Source organism: Cyprinodon tularosa, unplaced genomic scaffold (assembly GCF_016077235.1).
Source record: "Cyprinodon tularosa strain WSP-4 unplaced genomic scaffold, ASM1607723v1 ctg513, whole genome shotgun sequence".
NCBI lineage: Eukaryota > Metazoa > Chordata > Actinopteri > Cyprinodontiformes > Cyprinodontidae > Cyprinodon > Cyprinodon tularosa.
The window spans coordinates 602,845-619,198 of NW_024039245.1; the positions used below are offsets into that span (position 1 = coordinate 602,845).

The following is a 16,354-nucleotide window of genomic DNA, read 5'->3' on the forward strand; positions in this document are numbered from 1 at the left end:
GTAACCCCAAAAAGCAACATAAGTGGATTCATGGCTATACTGACTCCAAGTACACTAGAAAGTGCCTCCCTAATACCTTCCCAATATTGCTGTATCTTGGGACAGAACCAAATCATATGGATTAAAGTGGCCTCTGCTGATTTACATCGATCACATGTCGGGTCGATGTGAGGGTACATCTTAGCCAGTTTAGATTTATGAAGATGTGTACGATGTACTATTTTAAACTGAATGAGAGAGTGTCTTGCGCACATTGAGGATGTGTGAATTTTCCTTAAAACATCAGCCCACTCTGCTTCACTGAAATTCGCCTGGAGATCCTGCTCCCAAGCCCCTTTAATAGATAACGATGACAAAGTCTCCAGGTGGCATATAAGGTGCAATATTGAGGAAATTGCTTTCTTTTTGGTTGGATTAAAAAGCATTAGTTCATCGACTAGATTTAAGGGAGGTTTATCTGGAAACCGGGAGATTGAGCCTGAAATAAAGTGTCTTACCTGCAAATATCTAAAAAAATTTGATGAATGGAAGTTATATTTAACGGAAAGCTGTTGGTAAGATGCAAATGTATTATCAATAAAAAGGTCGTTGAAAGTCTTCAACCCCACTCCAGACCACTTTTTAAACGTGGCGTCAAGCATTGAGGGAGGAAAAAAATTATTAGATGCTACTGGGCTAAACAAACTCAAATCATGGAGGCCAAAATGTTTTCGAAATTGGGAATAAATTTTAACTGACTCGCGTACAACAGGATTATCAATAGATAGCTCTTTAAGATGTGAAGTTGATGCACCAACTATAGCTGGTAGAGACAGTAAACCGGATGAAAGTCTCTCCAACTCCACCCATGATGGACCATTATTATCAGGATGCCTATACACCCAGAAAGACAAACTATGGAGATTGGCTGCCCAGTAATAATATCGAAAATTGGGGAGAGCTAAGCCGCCATCCTGTTTAGATTTCTGCAGATGTTCTTTACGCAAGCGTGGTTTTTTGCTATTCCAAATAAATGAGGATATAACTGAGTCAAGTTTTTTGAAAAAAGAGTTAGAGAGAAATACTGGAAGGCTTTGGAATAAGTACAAATATTTGGGTAACACCGACATCTTAACAACATTTACTCTACCAATTAAAGAAAGAGGAAGAAGTGACCATTTAGACATATCCTGTTGAACCTTTACATGTAATTTGTCAAAGTTATTTTTAAAAAGATCACAAAACTTTCTTGTCACGGTAACCCCAAGATAGGCAAGACTACATGTAGCAACCTTAAAAGGTATAGTAATATTATCCAGGGCCGAGGTAGACAAATTCAATGGCAATAGTTCGCTTTTATGTAAGTTTAATTTGTACCCCGAAATTTTCCCAAACCCTTCGAGAAGCTCCAGAATAATGGGAATAGTTGTCTCGGCCCTAGACACAAAAAGCAACAGATCATCAGCATAGAGAGCTAATTTATGTTCAGTGCCGCATCTTATAATGCCCTGAATTGAATGATTATTCCTTATAGCTATGGCTAGCGGCTCAATAGCCAAGACAAAAAGCAAAGGACTAAGGGGACAGCCCTGCCGAGTACCGCGATGTAGCCTGAACATTTCAGAGTAGTGGTTATTCGTCAGAACCATCGCAGAAGGGCAAGCATACAGTAATTTAACCCATGATATAAATGCAGCACCAAACCCGAATCTATGGAGTGTCTCAAACAAATAGTCCCATTCTACTCTGTCGAATGCCTTCTCTGCATCCATGGAGAGAAGGCACTCGGAGTCCATCTGGTTTGAAGTGTATACAATATTAAGTAAACGACGAATATTGGAGTGAGCATGTTTATCTTTCACAAAACCTGTCTGATCCGGAGATATTACAAAAGGCAAAACTTTTTCCAAACGCAGGGCCAATACTTTAGCTAAAATTTTGTAATCACTGTTCAATAATGATATTGGTCTATAAGATGCACATTCCAAAAGATTTTTATCTTTTTTCGGAAGTAATGTAATACAAGCTTGATTTAGAGTGGCAGGAAGAGACCCCTTGCTCAAAGAATCTGCACAGACTGCTGCAAAAATTGGAGTTAAATGTTGAGAAAAGGCAGCATAAAACTCACTCGGCAGACCATCAAGGCCAGGTGATTTATGAGATTGCAGTGAGTTAATCGCTGCCACGATCTCTTGCTGCTGTATTGGTGCGTCCAAGGCCACCACCTGCTCTGGAGACAAAGTAGGGATTGGTAAACCTCCAAAAAAGTCTGACAATAGGGCAGAATTGCTGGGGTTATTGGAACAATACAAATCCTGATAATAACACTGAAATGCTTTATTTATGTCACACTGATCAGTAACCATCTGACCTGTCTGAAGAGTCACCCCATTAATCGTTTGTTTAGCTCTAGCTCCTTTCAATTGTCTTGCCAGAATCTCACCAGCCTTATCTCCATGTTCATAAAAATTGCTGCGGTTCTTTAACAACAGTCGTTCAATATGGTGTGAGGTTAGTAAGTCATATTCTGAGGCGAGTTTCAAACGCTCTTTGTAAAAAGCCGAGGAAGGGGTTTGTGCATTTCTACTATCTATTTCAGCTATCTGTTCTTCCAGCTTCGTTTGTCTTAATTTTGAGTCTCTCTTTTTTTTAGCCATAAAAGATATCACCTGACCTCTCAGATATGCCTTAAGGGCTTCCCAAACAGTTGATATAGAAATGTCTGGTGTAACATTAATGTCTAGAAATAAAGAAATTTGTTCAGTAATAAAGTTTGAGAAACTTTCATCGGATAGCAGAAGCGGGTTAAATCTCCACATTCGTCTGTGCATCCTAGCATCTGGTATATTCAGTTTAAGTAAGAGGGGGGCATGGTCCGATACTACAATAGGTTGGTATTCACAAGGTTGAACATCAGATATCAACTTATTGTCAGTAAAAAAATAATCAATTCTATTGTATGTTTGATGGGCATATGAGAAAAAAGAATACTGCCTATCAGTTGGATGGAAGAAATGCCAAATATCAGAGATGCCATAGGTTGAAAGAAATGACTGCATATAAGAGATAGATTTAGGTGTTACATATCCCAGCCTTACAGATGACCGATCCATCCCCGGGTCCAGACAGAAATTAAAATCACCGCCCATGATAAGCAAGTGCGAATTCAGGCAAGGAAGTAAACTGACTACGCGGGAGAAAAAATGGGGGTCATCACAGTTTGGAGCATAAACATTGGCTAAAATAACGTTAATATTATAAAGCTTACCAGTCACTATAACATATCTCCCATTTGGGTCAGCTATGGTTGTGGATGGAATAAAAGTGATATTTTTATTAATCAGAATAGCAACACCTCTAGCCTTGGCCTGAAAAGTTGAATGGAACAGCTGCCCCACCCATCCACATTTAAGTCGAGCATTGTCAGAATTTTTCAGATGTGTTTCCTGGGTGAATGCTATTCCAGCACCCAAGTTTTTGAGGTGTGTGAGAACCTTCTTCCTCTTAACAGGATGATTCAGCCCTTTAACATTCCAAGTAATTATGTTTAATGAGTTAGCCATTTATAATGATAAATAAGGCTATTAACCAGAAAACTACACATTCCTTGTCTGTTTTACAACATAAAAAGCGCAAAAGTATCCTGGTAGAAAACAAAAATAAATAACAAGATCAGTGAAATGCAGCACTTTGGTCAAACAACGACAGTGGAGAAAAGACCTACCCCCGAACCCCCAGGTGACACTAGCTGCTAGAACGAGCAGCACACCTACACTAACAAACTGTATTACTCCCGTAACTAAACTAGCTTAGAACGTAAAAAAAAGCTCCTCCATCCCGCTTAGGTAGATTATAAAATAAGCCCACCATAATAGTAAGTTAGATTGTAAGACCCGCATAACTATAAAATACAAATTCAAATGAACACCAGTAACAAACCACCAATGAATTGTAACAATACTCACGCCGTAAAACTGAAGCAATTACTGAACTAATATGCAGTGCTAAGAAGTATCATTCACGATTTCTTAAAGTCTTGAGCAAACTTCTCAGCCTCTGCCACAGAACCGAGTGCAACGCGTGTAACGTCTGTGTTGACAATCCGAAGCCGGGCAGGATACAGTAGCGAAGGTTTCAGTCCCAACCCGTACAGAACCGACATAACCGCTGCGTATTTCTTCCTTTGACTGACCACCTCGGGGCTGTAGTCCTCGTAGATTCTGAAAGGATTATTTTGGTACATTAAAGTTCCCCTTTTCCTGGCCTCCCGGATCACCAGCTCCTTGTTTTGGTACCGATGGAAGCAAATGGTGACCGGCCGAGGCCTGCCACCAGAGCCTGGTTTGGGAGCCAGACTGCGGTGCGCGCGGTCCAGTTCTGGAGGAGAAGGGAAAATGTCCCGTCCAAAAACATCCTGCAGTAATTGCGAAAAGAACTTGCATGGTTGTGGACCTTCACTGTTTTCTGCTATGCCGATTAAACGGACATTCCCCCTCCTACCTCTCCCTTCCAAATCTGTTAGCTTAGCCCTTAGCTTGGTGTTATCATCCTGAAGAGATGTGCAAAGATCCTCAACCATGGACAGACGTTGGTTAAGCGACTCCGCATCGTGTTCAAGGGAATCCAAACGTTCGCCATGGCTGTTGACAGTTTGTTGGAGCCCGTCCAATTTGTTATTCACTTGATCAAATGCCTTTCTCATCTCGTCCAACAGGGCTGTCTTGAGGTCGGTTAGCGAGCTCCTATTTATTACTTTTTGATATTTTTGTGACCCCTTAATGTCTCTGTCATCAGGATCATCTGGTGAAGCAGGGGATGAAGGCAGACCAGGCAGCATCCCTTGTTGAGGCCACTGTAGCAAAGTGCAGCAGTGTAAAATATGACGTGGAGCTTGCAGAAGAGTACATTGCAAGACAGGTACTAATTGCAACGGTCTCTCCTTTTTTCTTAAGCACTGTTTTATACAAAGTAATCACCCTTGGAAAAATGTGTTCTGTCTTAGATCTCCACCTTCTCAAACGTCGATCCAAACGTCGTCCTTACGCTTCATCAGCTGCCCTCCCTGCAAGCCATTTACACTCTGGATGCAGTCATCTCTAAAGTTCAAGTTTCTTTAGATGAGCACTTGTCCAAGGTTGCAATTGAGGCCGACACAAACAAGTCGTCTGACATCACCAAAAACCTGCTGCCTGCTGCGCTACAGCTCACTGACACATATACTGCCTTTACAAGGTAAGGGGCTCACATTAGGATGTTTATTTCATTCCTGTTTATATATTTGGAAAAACAGGATTTACACTTTAGTTATGTGGAAAAAGTTGCATAAATATAATAATAAGTTTTCCTCTGAATCACATTTTATTAAATATATGTCAGTTTTACCAGTACTTAGTCTGATCTAACATTTCTTAAACAGATCTTACCTCCTGCTGAACATCCCAGAGGAAGGTGAAAACAAACTGACCGACGCAAAGCTCCAAGGTTATGCTGCAGTTCTGTCTATTGGCTCCACCCGCTGCAAGGCCAACCTGCTGGGTATGTAGAGAAAACTTCAAATCTCCAGGCAAATAACACATTTGCTTTCACAACTTTAAATAAAATCCTATCTAACCTCAGCTAACATTGAACTTCACAGGTAATAATTTGATGCAGAATCTGCCGTCAGCTGTACAAACAGTATGTGAAACTTGGAACGGTGTGAACACAAATGAGTTCCCCAACATCGGCTCATGGGTATGTTCATAAAAAAAACATTTTTTTAATACAGCTTTACTACGCATAATGTAACCAGATGCAGCGTTAAGCTTAGTTCTTAGTTTCTTACATGCTGTGGCCTACCTTTAAGGAAATTTGTCGAACCATTATTTTATATAGTGTAGCTTTGTTTAAGCTGGGTAATTTAGGCCGCTAAGGCCTAAATTACACAACTTTGCCTAATTACTAACTTTTTTTTTTTTACAACTTAAATAATTACTACACAGTTGAGCATATTTTATTGGGGTGATATAATCCAGATTCATGGTGTTAGGAAAACGATTAACTACAGACACTAGTGTCTCAGTCTTCCTGAACTTATCAATTCAGAGATTTGAAAAAAAAAGGCCTGTCTGAAGATGGTTCAAAGATACAAACTCAGGTTGTTGTCAGATTTAATCTCCTACACCTGCAACTTTTAGCTGTGAAGTCATACTACAACTGATATAACTCTTATTTGAAGTATGTAGAAGCAGTTGCTTACCCTTTTTTTTTAATCAAATTATACCGAAATCAACCTAGTCTGTGAATTACATAATGTAGAATGTCTGCTGTTATTTTACAAAAAACTGTACAACAACGAGGCACTTTTACACCATTTAGCTAAGATAGCTCAACCTGTAGATAAATTTTTATATAATGTTTTTTAGTAGTAAAAATAGATTTTTTTCCTTACTTAGCGAAACGCGTTTGCTAACGACACCATCCCATCTGAGAGCTACATCAGCGCCATTCAAGCAGCTCATCTGGGCACTCTGAGCTGTCAGTCTTTGCCTCTGGCCTCTTCTCTTAAACACATACTTCTCTCCTTGGTTCGCCTCACCGGTGACCTCATTGTGTAAGTTTCAGGTTCTCGCTTTAAATTTTCATGTCTAAATGCAACTTAAATAGTTTTTTGTTTCTTTGTTGTTTTTTTCTAATCTTTTTTTCTGGCTGCCCCTTTTAGTACAGAAGAGTTGAATCCTACACAGGTTGTGAGCACGCTGCTTCCCCTGTTGCTGGAGACCAGCACGGAGTGTGTGGCAGAGATCAGCAGCACCTCATTGGAGCGCATTCTTGGCCCAGCAGAGTCGGATGCCTTCTTAGCCCGAATCTATGAGCGTTTGGTCACGGGATGCTACAATATCATAGCCAATCACTCGGACCCTCACAGGTAATCCAGCATGAGATGGCCTTCATTCATTCTTAATATAATAAAAAAGCATTTTGTTTTAGTGTTGATTTTTGCAGAGCAAAAATTATTCTTCTTTGGTCTTTTTCTTTGCTTTATTTTTAGCGGCTTGGATGAGTCAGTTCTTGAGGAATGTCTTCAGTACCTAGAAAAACAGCTTGAGAGCAGTCAGGTCCGAAAAGCAATGGAGGAATTCTTTTCGTTCAGGTATTGGTTCTACTAATAATATAAGTAGTAGTATTTCAGGTTATCAGAAGCCAGTTGCATGGAATATCTTTTTTTTTTTTTCAGTGGGGAGCTTGTCCAGATTATGATGTCCACAGCCAATGAAAACCTGTCTGCAAAGTTCTGTAACAGGGTGCTGAAGTTCTTCACCAAGCTTTTCCAGCTCAGTAAGTACACTGTTGGAATGGATTGAACAAAGTTATCAGCTTTCTCAGTGCTAGGTTTCCATGGTAATCAAAAATGAAAAACAGTCTATATCTAAATGTGGATCAAAAACCTGCATATAAATATTTTGTGGACCAGAACAGACAAAGCAAACTTTAGTTGTGAGTTAAATATCATTTTTTTTTTAGTAATGTAATTAATGTTTTTGCTCTTAACAGCTGAGAAGAGTCCAAACCCAAGTCTGTTATGTTTGTGTGGCTCTCTGGCCCAGCTAGCCTGCGTGGAACCGTCTCGCCTACAGTCCTGGCTAACACGCATGACGGCGACGCCACCAAAGGACACAGAGCAGCTGGACGTTCTCCAGGAAAACCGGCAGCTGCTGCAGCTCCTCACAACTCATATTGTGCGTGACAATAGTCAGGTTGGCGAAGGAGTTTGCACTGTCCTCCTCAGCACACTGATTCCCATGGCAACAGACATGCTGACCAACGGGGATGGAACGGGCTTCCCTGAGCTCATGGCCATTATGGCAACTCTGGCCAGTGCTGGACAGGGCGCTGGTCACCTACAGCTTCACAGGGCAGCTATTGATTGGCTGACTAAATGGTACAAAACTCCTTTTATTGAATAAAGTTCTCAATCAGAAGTTTTAATAATAAACATTAAATGATGTATTAATTAATACTTTTCATTTTTTTGAATACATTAACCTATATGGATAGATACATAAAATTTATAAGTTAGGTTTTGTAATACAATTGAATTACATTGCATCATAATGATGATATAAAATTTTAATTTTTTGCAGCAAAAAGTATTTGACACAGAAGAATGTGGTGGAGAAAGTTGGCTCAAACTTATCTCATGGAAAGGTAATTTATTCTCTTTGTATCTGACCTGCTGCTCTTTCATGAAAGTTTTTTCATTCATTTTGACCTTACATGGAATTAGGCTGTCAATCATGCTTTTATTAATGTTGTTTTTATTTTTTATTACCAGCATGCCACTATGCTGGAATGTTCATGCCACATCATTTCTTATTTGGCCGATGTGATGAACGCCCTGCGTCAAAGCAGCGGCCAGGGTACCTCAGCACTGCTGGTGGAGGGAGAAGAGAAAGCAATGGAGGTTGACTCAGACTGGGTGGAAGAACTTGCAGTCGAAGATGATGATTCCCAAGCCGAGGACTCGGTAACACGTCCGCTTTGAGTTTCGGTTTTTTCAGGTTTTATAGAAGAATGTAATCTGTGTTAACTTGTTGTTATTGCTTGGCAGGATGAAGACTCGCTTTGCAACAAGCTTTGCACATTTACCATAACTCAGAAGGAGTTCATGAACCAGCACTGGTAAAGACATATTTGTTTCCAATAGTTTTTTTATTTTTACTTTGTATGTCACCAATTTAGGATTATTCCTTACATAATTTATTTGCTTTTGGTTCTGAAGAACTGCAGAACCTGTTCTCACACTTTGAATCTTTTGTCCAAAATTCAAATCAAGCTAACAATCTATTTCTCATCCAGTCTATTTATTCATTAGACTGTAACTCTAGAGGTTTGTGTGTTTTTATACTCTGTATAAGTAAACAGACATAACTAGTCTAAATGGCAAATCTGAATGTAGGAGCAACATGAAAGGCTTGGTTGGTTGGTATAAACAAAAGCCTTTATGCAAATTAAGTTTGATAGTGTTGACACTTAAGAGAAACGAGATGCAGATCTCTACGGTGTGAACTGGCTTATGCCTGGTTGCTACACCATTGTACCAGACCCATAACCTTATCTGTTGTTTTTCCTATTGTAGGTACCACTGTCATACCTGTAAGATGGTAGATGGGGTAGGTGTGTGCACAGTGTGCGCCAAGGTCTGTCACAAAGACCATGAGATCTCCTATGCCAAATATGGCTCTTTCTTCTGTGACTGCGGTGCCAAAGAGGATGGCAGCTGCCAGGTGAGACCGAATACCTCAGGTCATCATGGGAAGAGAACAACAGCGGTAACTTTGGTTTGCAAGTCATTCCCCCATTGACTTCCATCCAGTCATTTCATTTGGTCAGGATTATAGCTAGTGTACACCCATGGCCAGTACTAAAAATGCTAGCAGTGTCTGTCCTTTGTGCGTAGTGAAAAGGCCAGTTTTCCTAGTTAACCTTTAATGTTGGAGCTTTTATGTTAATGTGCATGCAGAGAGGAAATTCATTCATCCATTACATGTTTCTTTGTTTAATGTGGAGCAGCATAGTTCTGCCATGTTTCTTGTGGATTGTCTTGTCTGCTTGTATGTGTACGTTGCAGTTGTCAATAATTGCTTGATGCAGTTTTTCGTTTTTATTTTTTTTACACTGTTTTCTTATGTGTAGGCTTACAGTGTAAGAGTGCATGCTCTTAGCATGCCTTAAGTTAAATTTAAATCTGAGGAAACTTTTAACAGCCTATTTTTTAACAGCAAGGCTAGATTTCTTTTTGACAATTTCATCAACCACTTTTTCTGTAATGGTTGTTTACTTCATTTTTCAAAGTTTAACGGAGCTAGTGAAACTGTTAAACCTTAAATTTTAAACAGTTTTCTACAATGTATTGCCAACGTCTATCTACAGTTGAAATTGAGTATTTTGACAATTTTTAAAATTAGAAATATATGAGGAGTTTTCACTGGTTTTGTTTTAATCCACAGGCCCTGGTGAAGCGCAGCCCCAGTAGCGGCATAGGCTCAACAATGAAAGAGTCATCAGCTTTCCAGAGTGAGCTGCGGATGCCTGAGAGTGCCATCAGACACCAGAACGCCTCTCCATCTGAAAAGGGCAAGGTCACAATCTGTGACAGCAAATCCAGCGATGAAGAGAGACCAAAGAAAAACAGCGTCTGCAAGAGCATTGAAGGCTGCCAGGAGGAGTTGCTAGCACAAGTGGTTAGAGAAACTCACTTTAATGTTCATATGCGGCCAATGTTTGGTGTTCCTTTCAGGCCACTAGATTTTTTTTTGTGCATTTCATGTACAAAATGACACCTGTGCTTTTGGCGCTTTTTTTTTGCAACAGATGGGATCATCCACTGCTGCCGCTATTCTTGAGATGCTCATGTTTCTCATGGAAGCCATCCAAACAAACTTCCAGCAAGCATCCGCCGTGGGAAGCAGCAGCCAGGCCCAGAAAGCCTTAAATGAACTGCACACTCAGGACAAAAACGTTGAGATGACGGATCAGTTAATGGTATAATAACCATGAAATCCCCCTCAGTGTCCTCATAATATATTAAAATTATAGAAATATGTCCAGTTAGTAGGTAAAAAACATGCAATGATTCCTTTTTGTTCCTTCTCAGGTGCCCACACTTGGCTCTCAAGAAGGGGCTTTTGAGAATGTGAGGATGAATTACAGTGGCGACCAAGGCCAAACAATACGGCAGCTTATCAGTGCACACGTCCTGCGTCGTGTGGCCATGTGTGTCCTCTCCTCACCCCATGGCCGTCGCCAGCATCTTGCAGTGAGCCATGAAAAGGGGAAGGTAGGTTAGAAAAGAAAGAAATCCCAACTGATGTGTTGAGGATCAATAATGTGTTTTGTTATGTTGAGATAAAAATAATGTAAATCTGTGTTAGCTGAAACTTGTTCAAGATGGAAGAAAATGACTTAGATCTAAACTAAAGAATAATATCATCATCAAATTAGCTGAAGAAAACATGGAAATGGTTTGTTTCAATCCAGATGTGGTCTTTGTTTTTTTAAGTTATTGCAGGAATTTAATTCATGTCTAACATTTGATTCAGTAATACTTAAACACAAGGCTTTATAAAAGTGTGCTGTATTCAGATATTTTTTATTTGACTTATAAGATTTTTTCCCCCTACTTTTCTCTGTCTGATCAGATAACAGTCCTCCAGTTGTCCACACTTTTGAAGCAGGCTGATTCTAGCAAGAGGAAGCTAACATTGACCCGACTTGCCTCTGCCCCAGTTCCTTTCACCGTGCTCAGCCTCACTGGCAACCCCTGTAACGAAGATTATCTGGCTGTATGTGGCCTCAAGGTCAGGAAAGCAAACTTTTTTACACAAACTTATCAAAAGGTTGAATGAAAAGTCAGTTCCTGTGAATCTAGCCATTTGGCATTTTCTTGTAATTTTGCTCTTCTATCCTTCCAGGACTGCCATGTTCTGACATTCAGCAGCACAGGCTCCGTCTCTGACCATCTAGTGTTGCATCCTCAGCTGGCCACAGGCAATTTCATCATCAAAGCTATTTGGCTCCCAGGCTCTCAGACTGAGCTTGCAATCATCACAGCTGATTTTGTCAAAGTATGTCATGGCATGACCTAAAATTGATATATCTTAAGTTTCTGTTATTCATTATGTCTGTCACGGGGCTTATAGATTAGCATTTGATAAAAAATAAACAAATTAATACTTTAATTCTCTTTTCTGATTGTGACAGATCTATGACTTGTCTGTGGACGCTCTGAGCCCCATGTACTACTTCCTGCTCCCGAGTTCGAAGATCCGTGATGCAACCTTTCTTTTCAACGAAGAGGGGAAAAACATCATTGTAATCATGTCCTCAGCTGGTTACATGTACACTCAGATCATGGATGAATCCAGCAGTGCCCAGCATGGTCCTTTCTATGTCACAAATGTGCTGGAAATAAGCCATGATGATTTGAAAGTAAGTTGAAATAAAAAGTTTGAGTATTTATTTTCTAGGATTACAAAATGTAGAATCATATGTGTATTATGCTCTAGAATGTTTCATTGGTTTATCTTTTTCATGAAAAGAGTATAGCTGGAGAAATCCTTTCCTTTTGATTCCAGGACAGCAATGGACAGGTGGCCGGAGGTGGTGTGTCAGTTTACTACTCCCATGTCCTTCAGATGCTTTTCTTCAGCTACAGCCAGGGAAAATCCTTTGCTGCTACTGTGGGCCGCAGCACAATTGAAGTGCAGAGGCTCTTTCCAATCAACATTAAAGGGTAATCTCTGCACCTGAAATGGTTTAGTCTCTTATAACGGCAATAAGGTTGGTGAATATCACATTTAATTCAGAGGATTAACACGCTTTCTGTTTGTTTGTTTATTTTTTTAGCTCCAATGGAGGAAGTAGTAAGTTGTCCCCTGCTCTGTGCCAGTGGTCTGAGGTGATGAACCACCCAGGTCTGGTCTGCTGTGTGCAACAGACCACTGGAATTCCTCTTGTCATCATGGTTAAACCCGACACATTCCTCATCCAGGAGATCAAAACTCTGCCAGCTAAAGCAAAGGTAAGGTTCCTTCACAGTCATGACCAAAATAAAAACAAATACTAGAAAATATATACAGGTAAATATGAGTTTGTGGAAAAGCCATGAGATAGAATTTCAACATGCAAAGAAGAGGACTTATCCACTCTGGAAAGGCATAAATGATACATAATTAATGTTGTATATTACTTTTTATATATATTATCATACTTTCTGACCTTTAGTAGGGATGCACGATATTGGGATTTTGGCCGATATCCGATATGCCGATATTTTAAAACTCATGTAGCCGATAACCGATATCGATACCGATGTTAAAGTTGGACAAAAATAAGTAGTCATTGAAAATAGCAGTTTTGTTATCCATTTCTGACACTTTGAAAAATAATATACTCAAATATATTTTCATATGCTGATATCAAATAGATTTTTAAAAACGCGGTATCGATCTATTTTATTTTCAAAATCTCGTGAAATTTCCTCGTTCTGTTACAAACTCTCGTGATATTTTGCAAATTCTTGTGAGATTTTGTTAGTAAAATAGATCGATACCGCATCAATATATAAACATATAAAAATATTGCAAAATTTCGTAGCATAACGATGACATATAGCAATATTTCATTAGTAAAAGAGATTGATATGGTGTTTTTAAATGGCAATATATCAGCATCTGAAGTTATTGTGATATTTTAATGTATCAATATTTTTTCCCTCGTCTTTAGAAGTTTTTAAGTCTGTAAAAAAGACGTTTTTGAGGAAGAAGAAGTATTTTTTTTTTTTTTTAAGACTTTAGAAACTCAGAAGCTGATCAAATATCGGGTTAAATATCGGTGGGGTGGCCGATGTCCGATATTCAGTTTTATGGCTGATACAGGCCGATACCGATAGGGGGCCGATTATATCGTGCATGCCTAACCTTTAGTAAGTATTGAAAAAGTCTGGTAAATTCTTGAATTTACAGAATTCATTTGCTGTTGATTTTCATTTTCTGAGGTGTTATCTATCCCTCCAATCACTATATTCATCCAGTAATTTTTTCATCTGTACACTCATCCATCAGTTTGTTCATCCACTGGGTTTTCCTTATGTCCTTCCTTCCATCTATCCTTTTTTTCATGGCTATCTGTTAAACTGTCAATCTCTCACTGCAATCCACTAATCATTTAAAGTCAGATCCCTGAAGTAATATTTACCAGGAAATTTAGGAAAATTTAAAGGAGTGTGGAATGTTAGTATGAAAACAAGTAAAGTTAGATGAATTAATAGGTGCAAAGAAAATGTATTTGTTCTTCTAGATATAATATCTATGCCCGTCACTTATAATTCCTTTTGAATATTATTGTTAAAAAATAAAAAATTTTCTCCTCCAGATCCAAGACATGGTTGCTATCAGACACACTGCAAGTAATGAACAGCAGCGCACAACGATGATCCTTCTCTGTGAGGACGGAAGCCTTCGAATCTATATGGCAAATGTAGACAACACATCATACTGGCTCCAACCCTCTCTACAGCCAACCTGTGGCATCAGCATTATGAAGCCAGTGCGCAAGCGCAAAGCTGCTGTTGCAAGTGAGTTTAAAAGCACTAAATGCTTTTCAGATCTCTTTTAATGCAAAATTATAGTTTTCATTGGAACTATATTCCACTGACAAACAAGTGAGCAAATGAAGTGATTAGAAATGTCACATTGACTTCTGAATAAAGACCTACTAATGTTACTTATTCTGTTTCCAAAATGTTGGAGTTTCAATGCAGTATTTTACTTTTCAGCCACCCGGACCACCAGTCAAGTGACTTTCCCAGTGGACTTTTTTGAACACAATCAGCAGCTGACAGAGGTGGAGTTTGGTGGAAATGACCTACTGCAGGTCTACAATGGGCAGCAGATAAAACACAGACTCAACTCCACTGGAATGTATGTGGCCAACACAAAGGTAAATAAATACACCTTATTGCTGATGGCTCAATGATGTGGTAAATCCTCCCCGTTATACAAGTCGGTGACCTGAAGTGATGATATATTTTATGTTACCTCTCTGCTGCTACACTATTTTTAACAACTATCATTCATAAAATTCAGAGCAGAGTAGTTAACGCTTTCCATTCTTAATAACAACTAGTTTTTATTGCTGGTTTGAACCAGGCCCTTGCAATAATTGCATGGCTCTTTGTCTTCATCAAGTCAAAGATATAACTGGGTGCTAATTGAAGAAGAAGAATAATTCAAATGTGCGCCAATAACAAGGAATACTTTTTTTGATAATGTTGGATGACGCTTCTTTATTTGATGGAAAGTTCTTAAGCATTATCTTTTCTTTTTCTAGCCTGGAGGATTTACTGTGGAAGTGGTGAACAACAACAGTTCAATGGTGATGACAGGCATGCGAGTGCAGGTGGGCACTCAGGCCATCGAGAGGGCTCCTTCCTATGTGGAGGTCTTCGGCCGAACCATGCAGATAAATCTGACGAGAGCGCGTTGGTTTGATTTCCCGTTCACCAGAGAAGAGGCCCTACAGGCTGACAAGAAGCTGTCTATATTCAGTAAGTTTAGAATTGTGAAAGAATCACATTATGTTTGGATCCAGTGCTCATTTAATCACATCAACAGTGAAAATATTTAGCTTTTGTCTATGAAATATTTGTTTCAGCAGCTTTAAACTTTTCCCTTTTTTAAATCTGGTCTAAGTTCTGTTTAGTAACTTCCAGTTTCTTTTCATTTTAAGTTGGGGCATCTGTTGATCCAGCTGGAGTCACCATGCTTGATTCAGTAAAGATCTACGGTAAACCTAAAGAGCAGTTTGGCTGGCCTGAGGATCCACCAGAGGACTTCTCTGGATCAGTTAACAATGTATGCAGCCCCAGCCTTAACCAGGGCAGTGGTAACTCTGACGGAGACGTAGCTACGCCAACCACAACCAGCGGCACTGTGCTGGAGAGGTAAGGCCTTCCTATCCCATCCAGGCCTCGGACTTCTACTCTTTTGTATTCCATCAGTTTTAAATGAGCAGTCAGATTGTTTAGAAAAACAAAAAGGAAAACTAAAAAAATCAGAAATGTAGATAATTTTGTTTTAAATTAATGTTTTTACCTTGTTGATTTTTGCCTTAATCTAATAAAGTTGCCAAATTTCTAAAATGTTATTTTTATTCCTCATATAGAGATCACAACTAAACGCATTCACCATATTGCTCTCATTTTTTCCCCTCTTCTTACTCATTGTCTTTGTTTAGTTTATTTAGGAGCGGTGTAATGACAGTACAATTTCACATTCAGACAAATGGATTTGTTTACTGCATGGCTCTTGTGATCATTCTTCTTGCATGTCTCTTTTGTTTAGCTGAATCATTAATTACACTTGTTTCTTTCTGTAATCCTCACTCTTGATTTTGTTCTTTTTCTTTTGCTCCCAAAAATTCTATAAAAAGTTCTGAAACTGAGTCCTTATCAACCTTGGACCGGTTAGTAACTGCCCTTTCTTTGCTTGTTTGTATAGTTAGGGGTTTCTTTTGTGCACGTGTGCCACATTGTGTGTCCATGCCTGAGACTGCCTACATGTCATGCAACATCTTCATGCTTGCACCAAATCAGTTGTTTACTTCCTTTACATTTCTTCCTATATTTTGTGTTGTTTGGAATTTATTGTAGGAAAGATTGCTTTTAAGTAAAACTAGTTTAAGCAGAAGTGGTAATCATACATCCCCTTTACAGATTGGTGGTCAGCTCACTTGAGGCCTTAGAAAACTGCTTTGCTGTTGGTTCGTCTAATGAAAAGGTAAAGATGGAAAATGGAAACTGTTTTCAAATGGATGACAAAGAAGAATACAGCTT

The 16,354-nt window shown here is 39.2% G+C and overlaps 1 protein-coding gene across 10 annotated transcripts in view; it reads left to right on the forward strand.

Moving 5' to 3' along the window:
- Positions 1–16,354, forward strand: part of ubr4 (ubiquitin protein ligase E3 component n-recognin 4) — a 74,030-nt gene that overhangs the window by 27,394 nt on the left and 30,282 nt on the right. For 6 of the 10 annotated variants that reach the window (XM_038303583.1, XM_038303585.1, XM_038303591.1 and 3 more), the window contains 27 exons: positions 4,774–4,896; positions 4,982–5,211; positions 5,396–5,514; positions 5,615–5,712; positions 6,414–6,571; positions 6,680–6,886; positions 7,010–7,111; positions 7,196–7,296; positions 7,513–7,900; positions 8,103–8,166; positions 8,294–8,485; positions 8,570–8,640; positions 9,098–9,290; positions 9,969–10,202; positions 10,333–10,503; positions 10,616–10,798; positions 11,160–11,318; positions 11,433–11,585; positions 11,722–11,949; positions 12,096–12,253; positions 12,367–12,541; positions 13,894–14,095; positions 14,297–14,460; positions 14,851–15,067; positions 15,250–15,463; positions 15,952–15,984; positions 16,235–16,298. In XM_038303583.1, coding sequence (XP_038159511.1) covers positions 4,774–4,896; positions 4,982–5,211; positions 5,396–5,514; positions 5,615–5,712; positions 6,414–6,571; positions 6,680–6,886; positions 7,010–7,111; positions 7,196–7,296; positions 7,513–7,900; positions 8,103–8,166; positions 8,294–8,485; positions 8,570–8,640; positions 9,098–9,290; positions 9,969–10,202; positions 10,333–10,503; positions 10,616–10,798; positions 11,160–11,318; positions 11,433–11,585; positions 11,722–11,949; positions 12,096–12,253; positions 12,367–12,541; positions 13,894–14,095; positions 14,297–14,460; positions 14,851–15,067; positions 15,250–15,463; positions 15,952–15,984; positions 16,235–16,298 — 4,401 coding nt within the window. The remainder of the gene's footprint in view (positions 1–4,773; positions 4,897–4,981; positions 5,212–5,395; positions 5,515–5,614; positions 5,713–6,413; positions 6,572–6,679; positions 6,887–7,009; positions 7,112–7,195; positions 7,297–7,512; positions 7,901–8,102; positions 8,167–8,293; positions 8,486–8,569; positions 8,641–9,097; positions 9,291–9,968; positions 10,203–10,332; positions 10,504–10,615; positions 10,799–11,159; positions 11,319–11,432; positions 11,586–11,721; positions 11,950–12,095; positions 12,254–12,366; positions 12,542–13,893; positions 14,096–14,296; positions 14,461–14,850; positions 15,068–15,249; positions 15,464–15,951; positions 15,985–16,234; positions 16,299–16,354) is intronic. The other 4 variants (XM_038303586.1, XM_038303589.1, XM_038303588.1 and 1 more) reach the window with 3 other exon arrangements.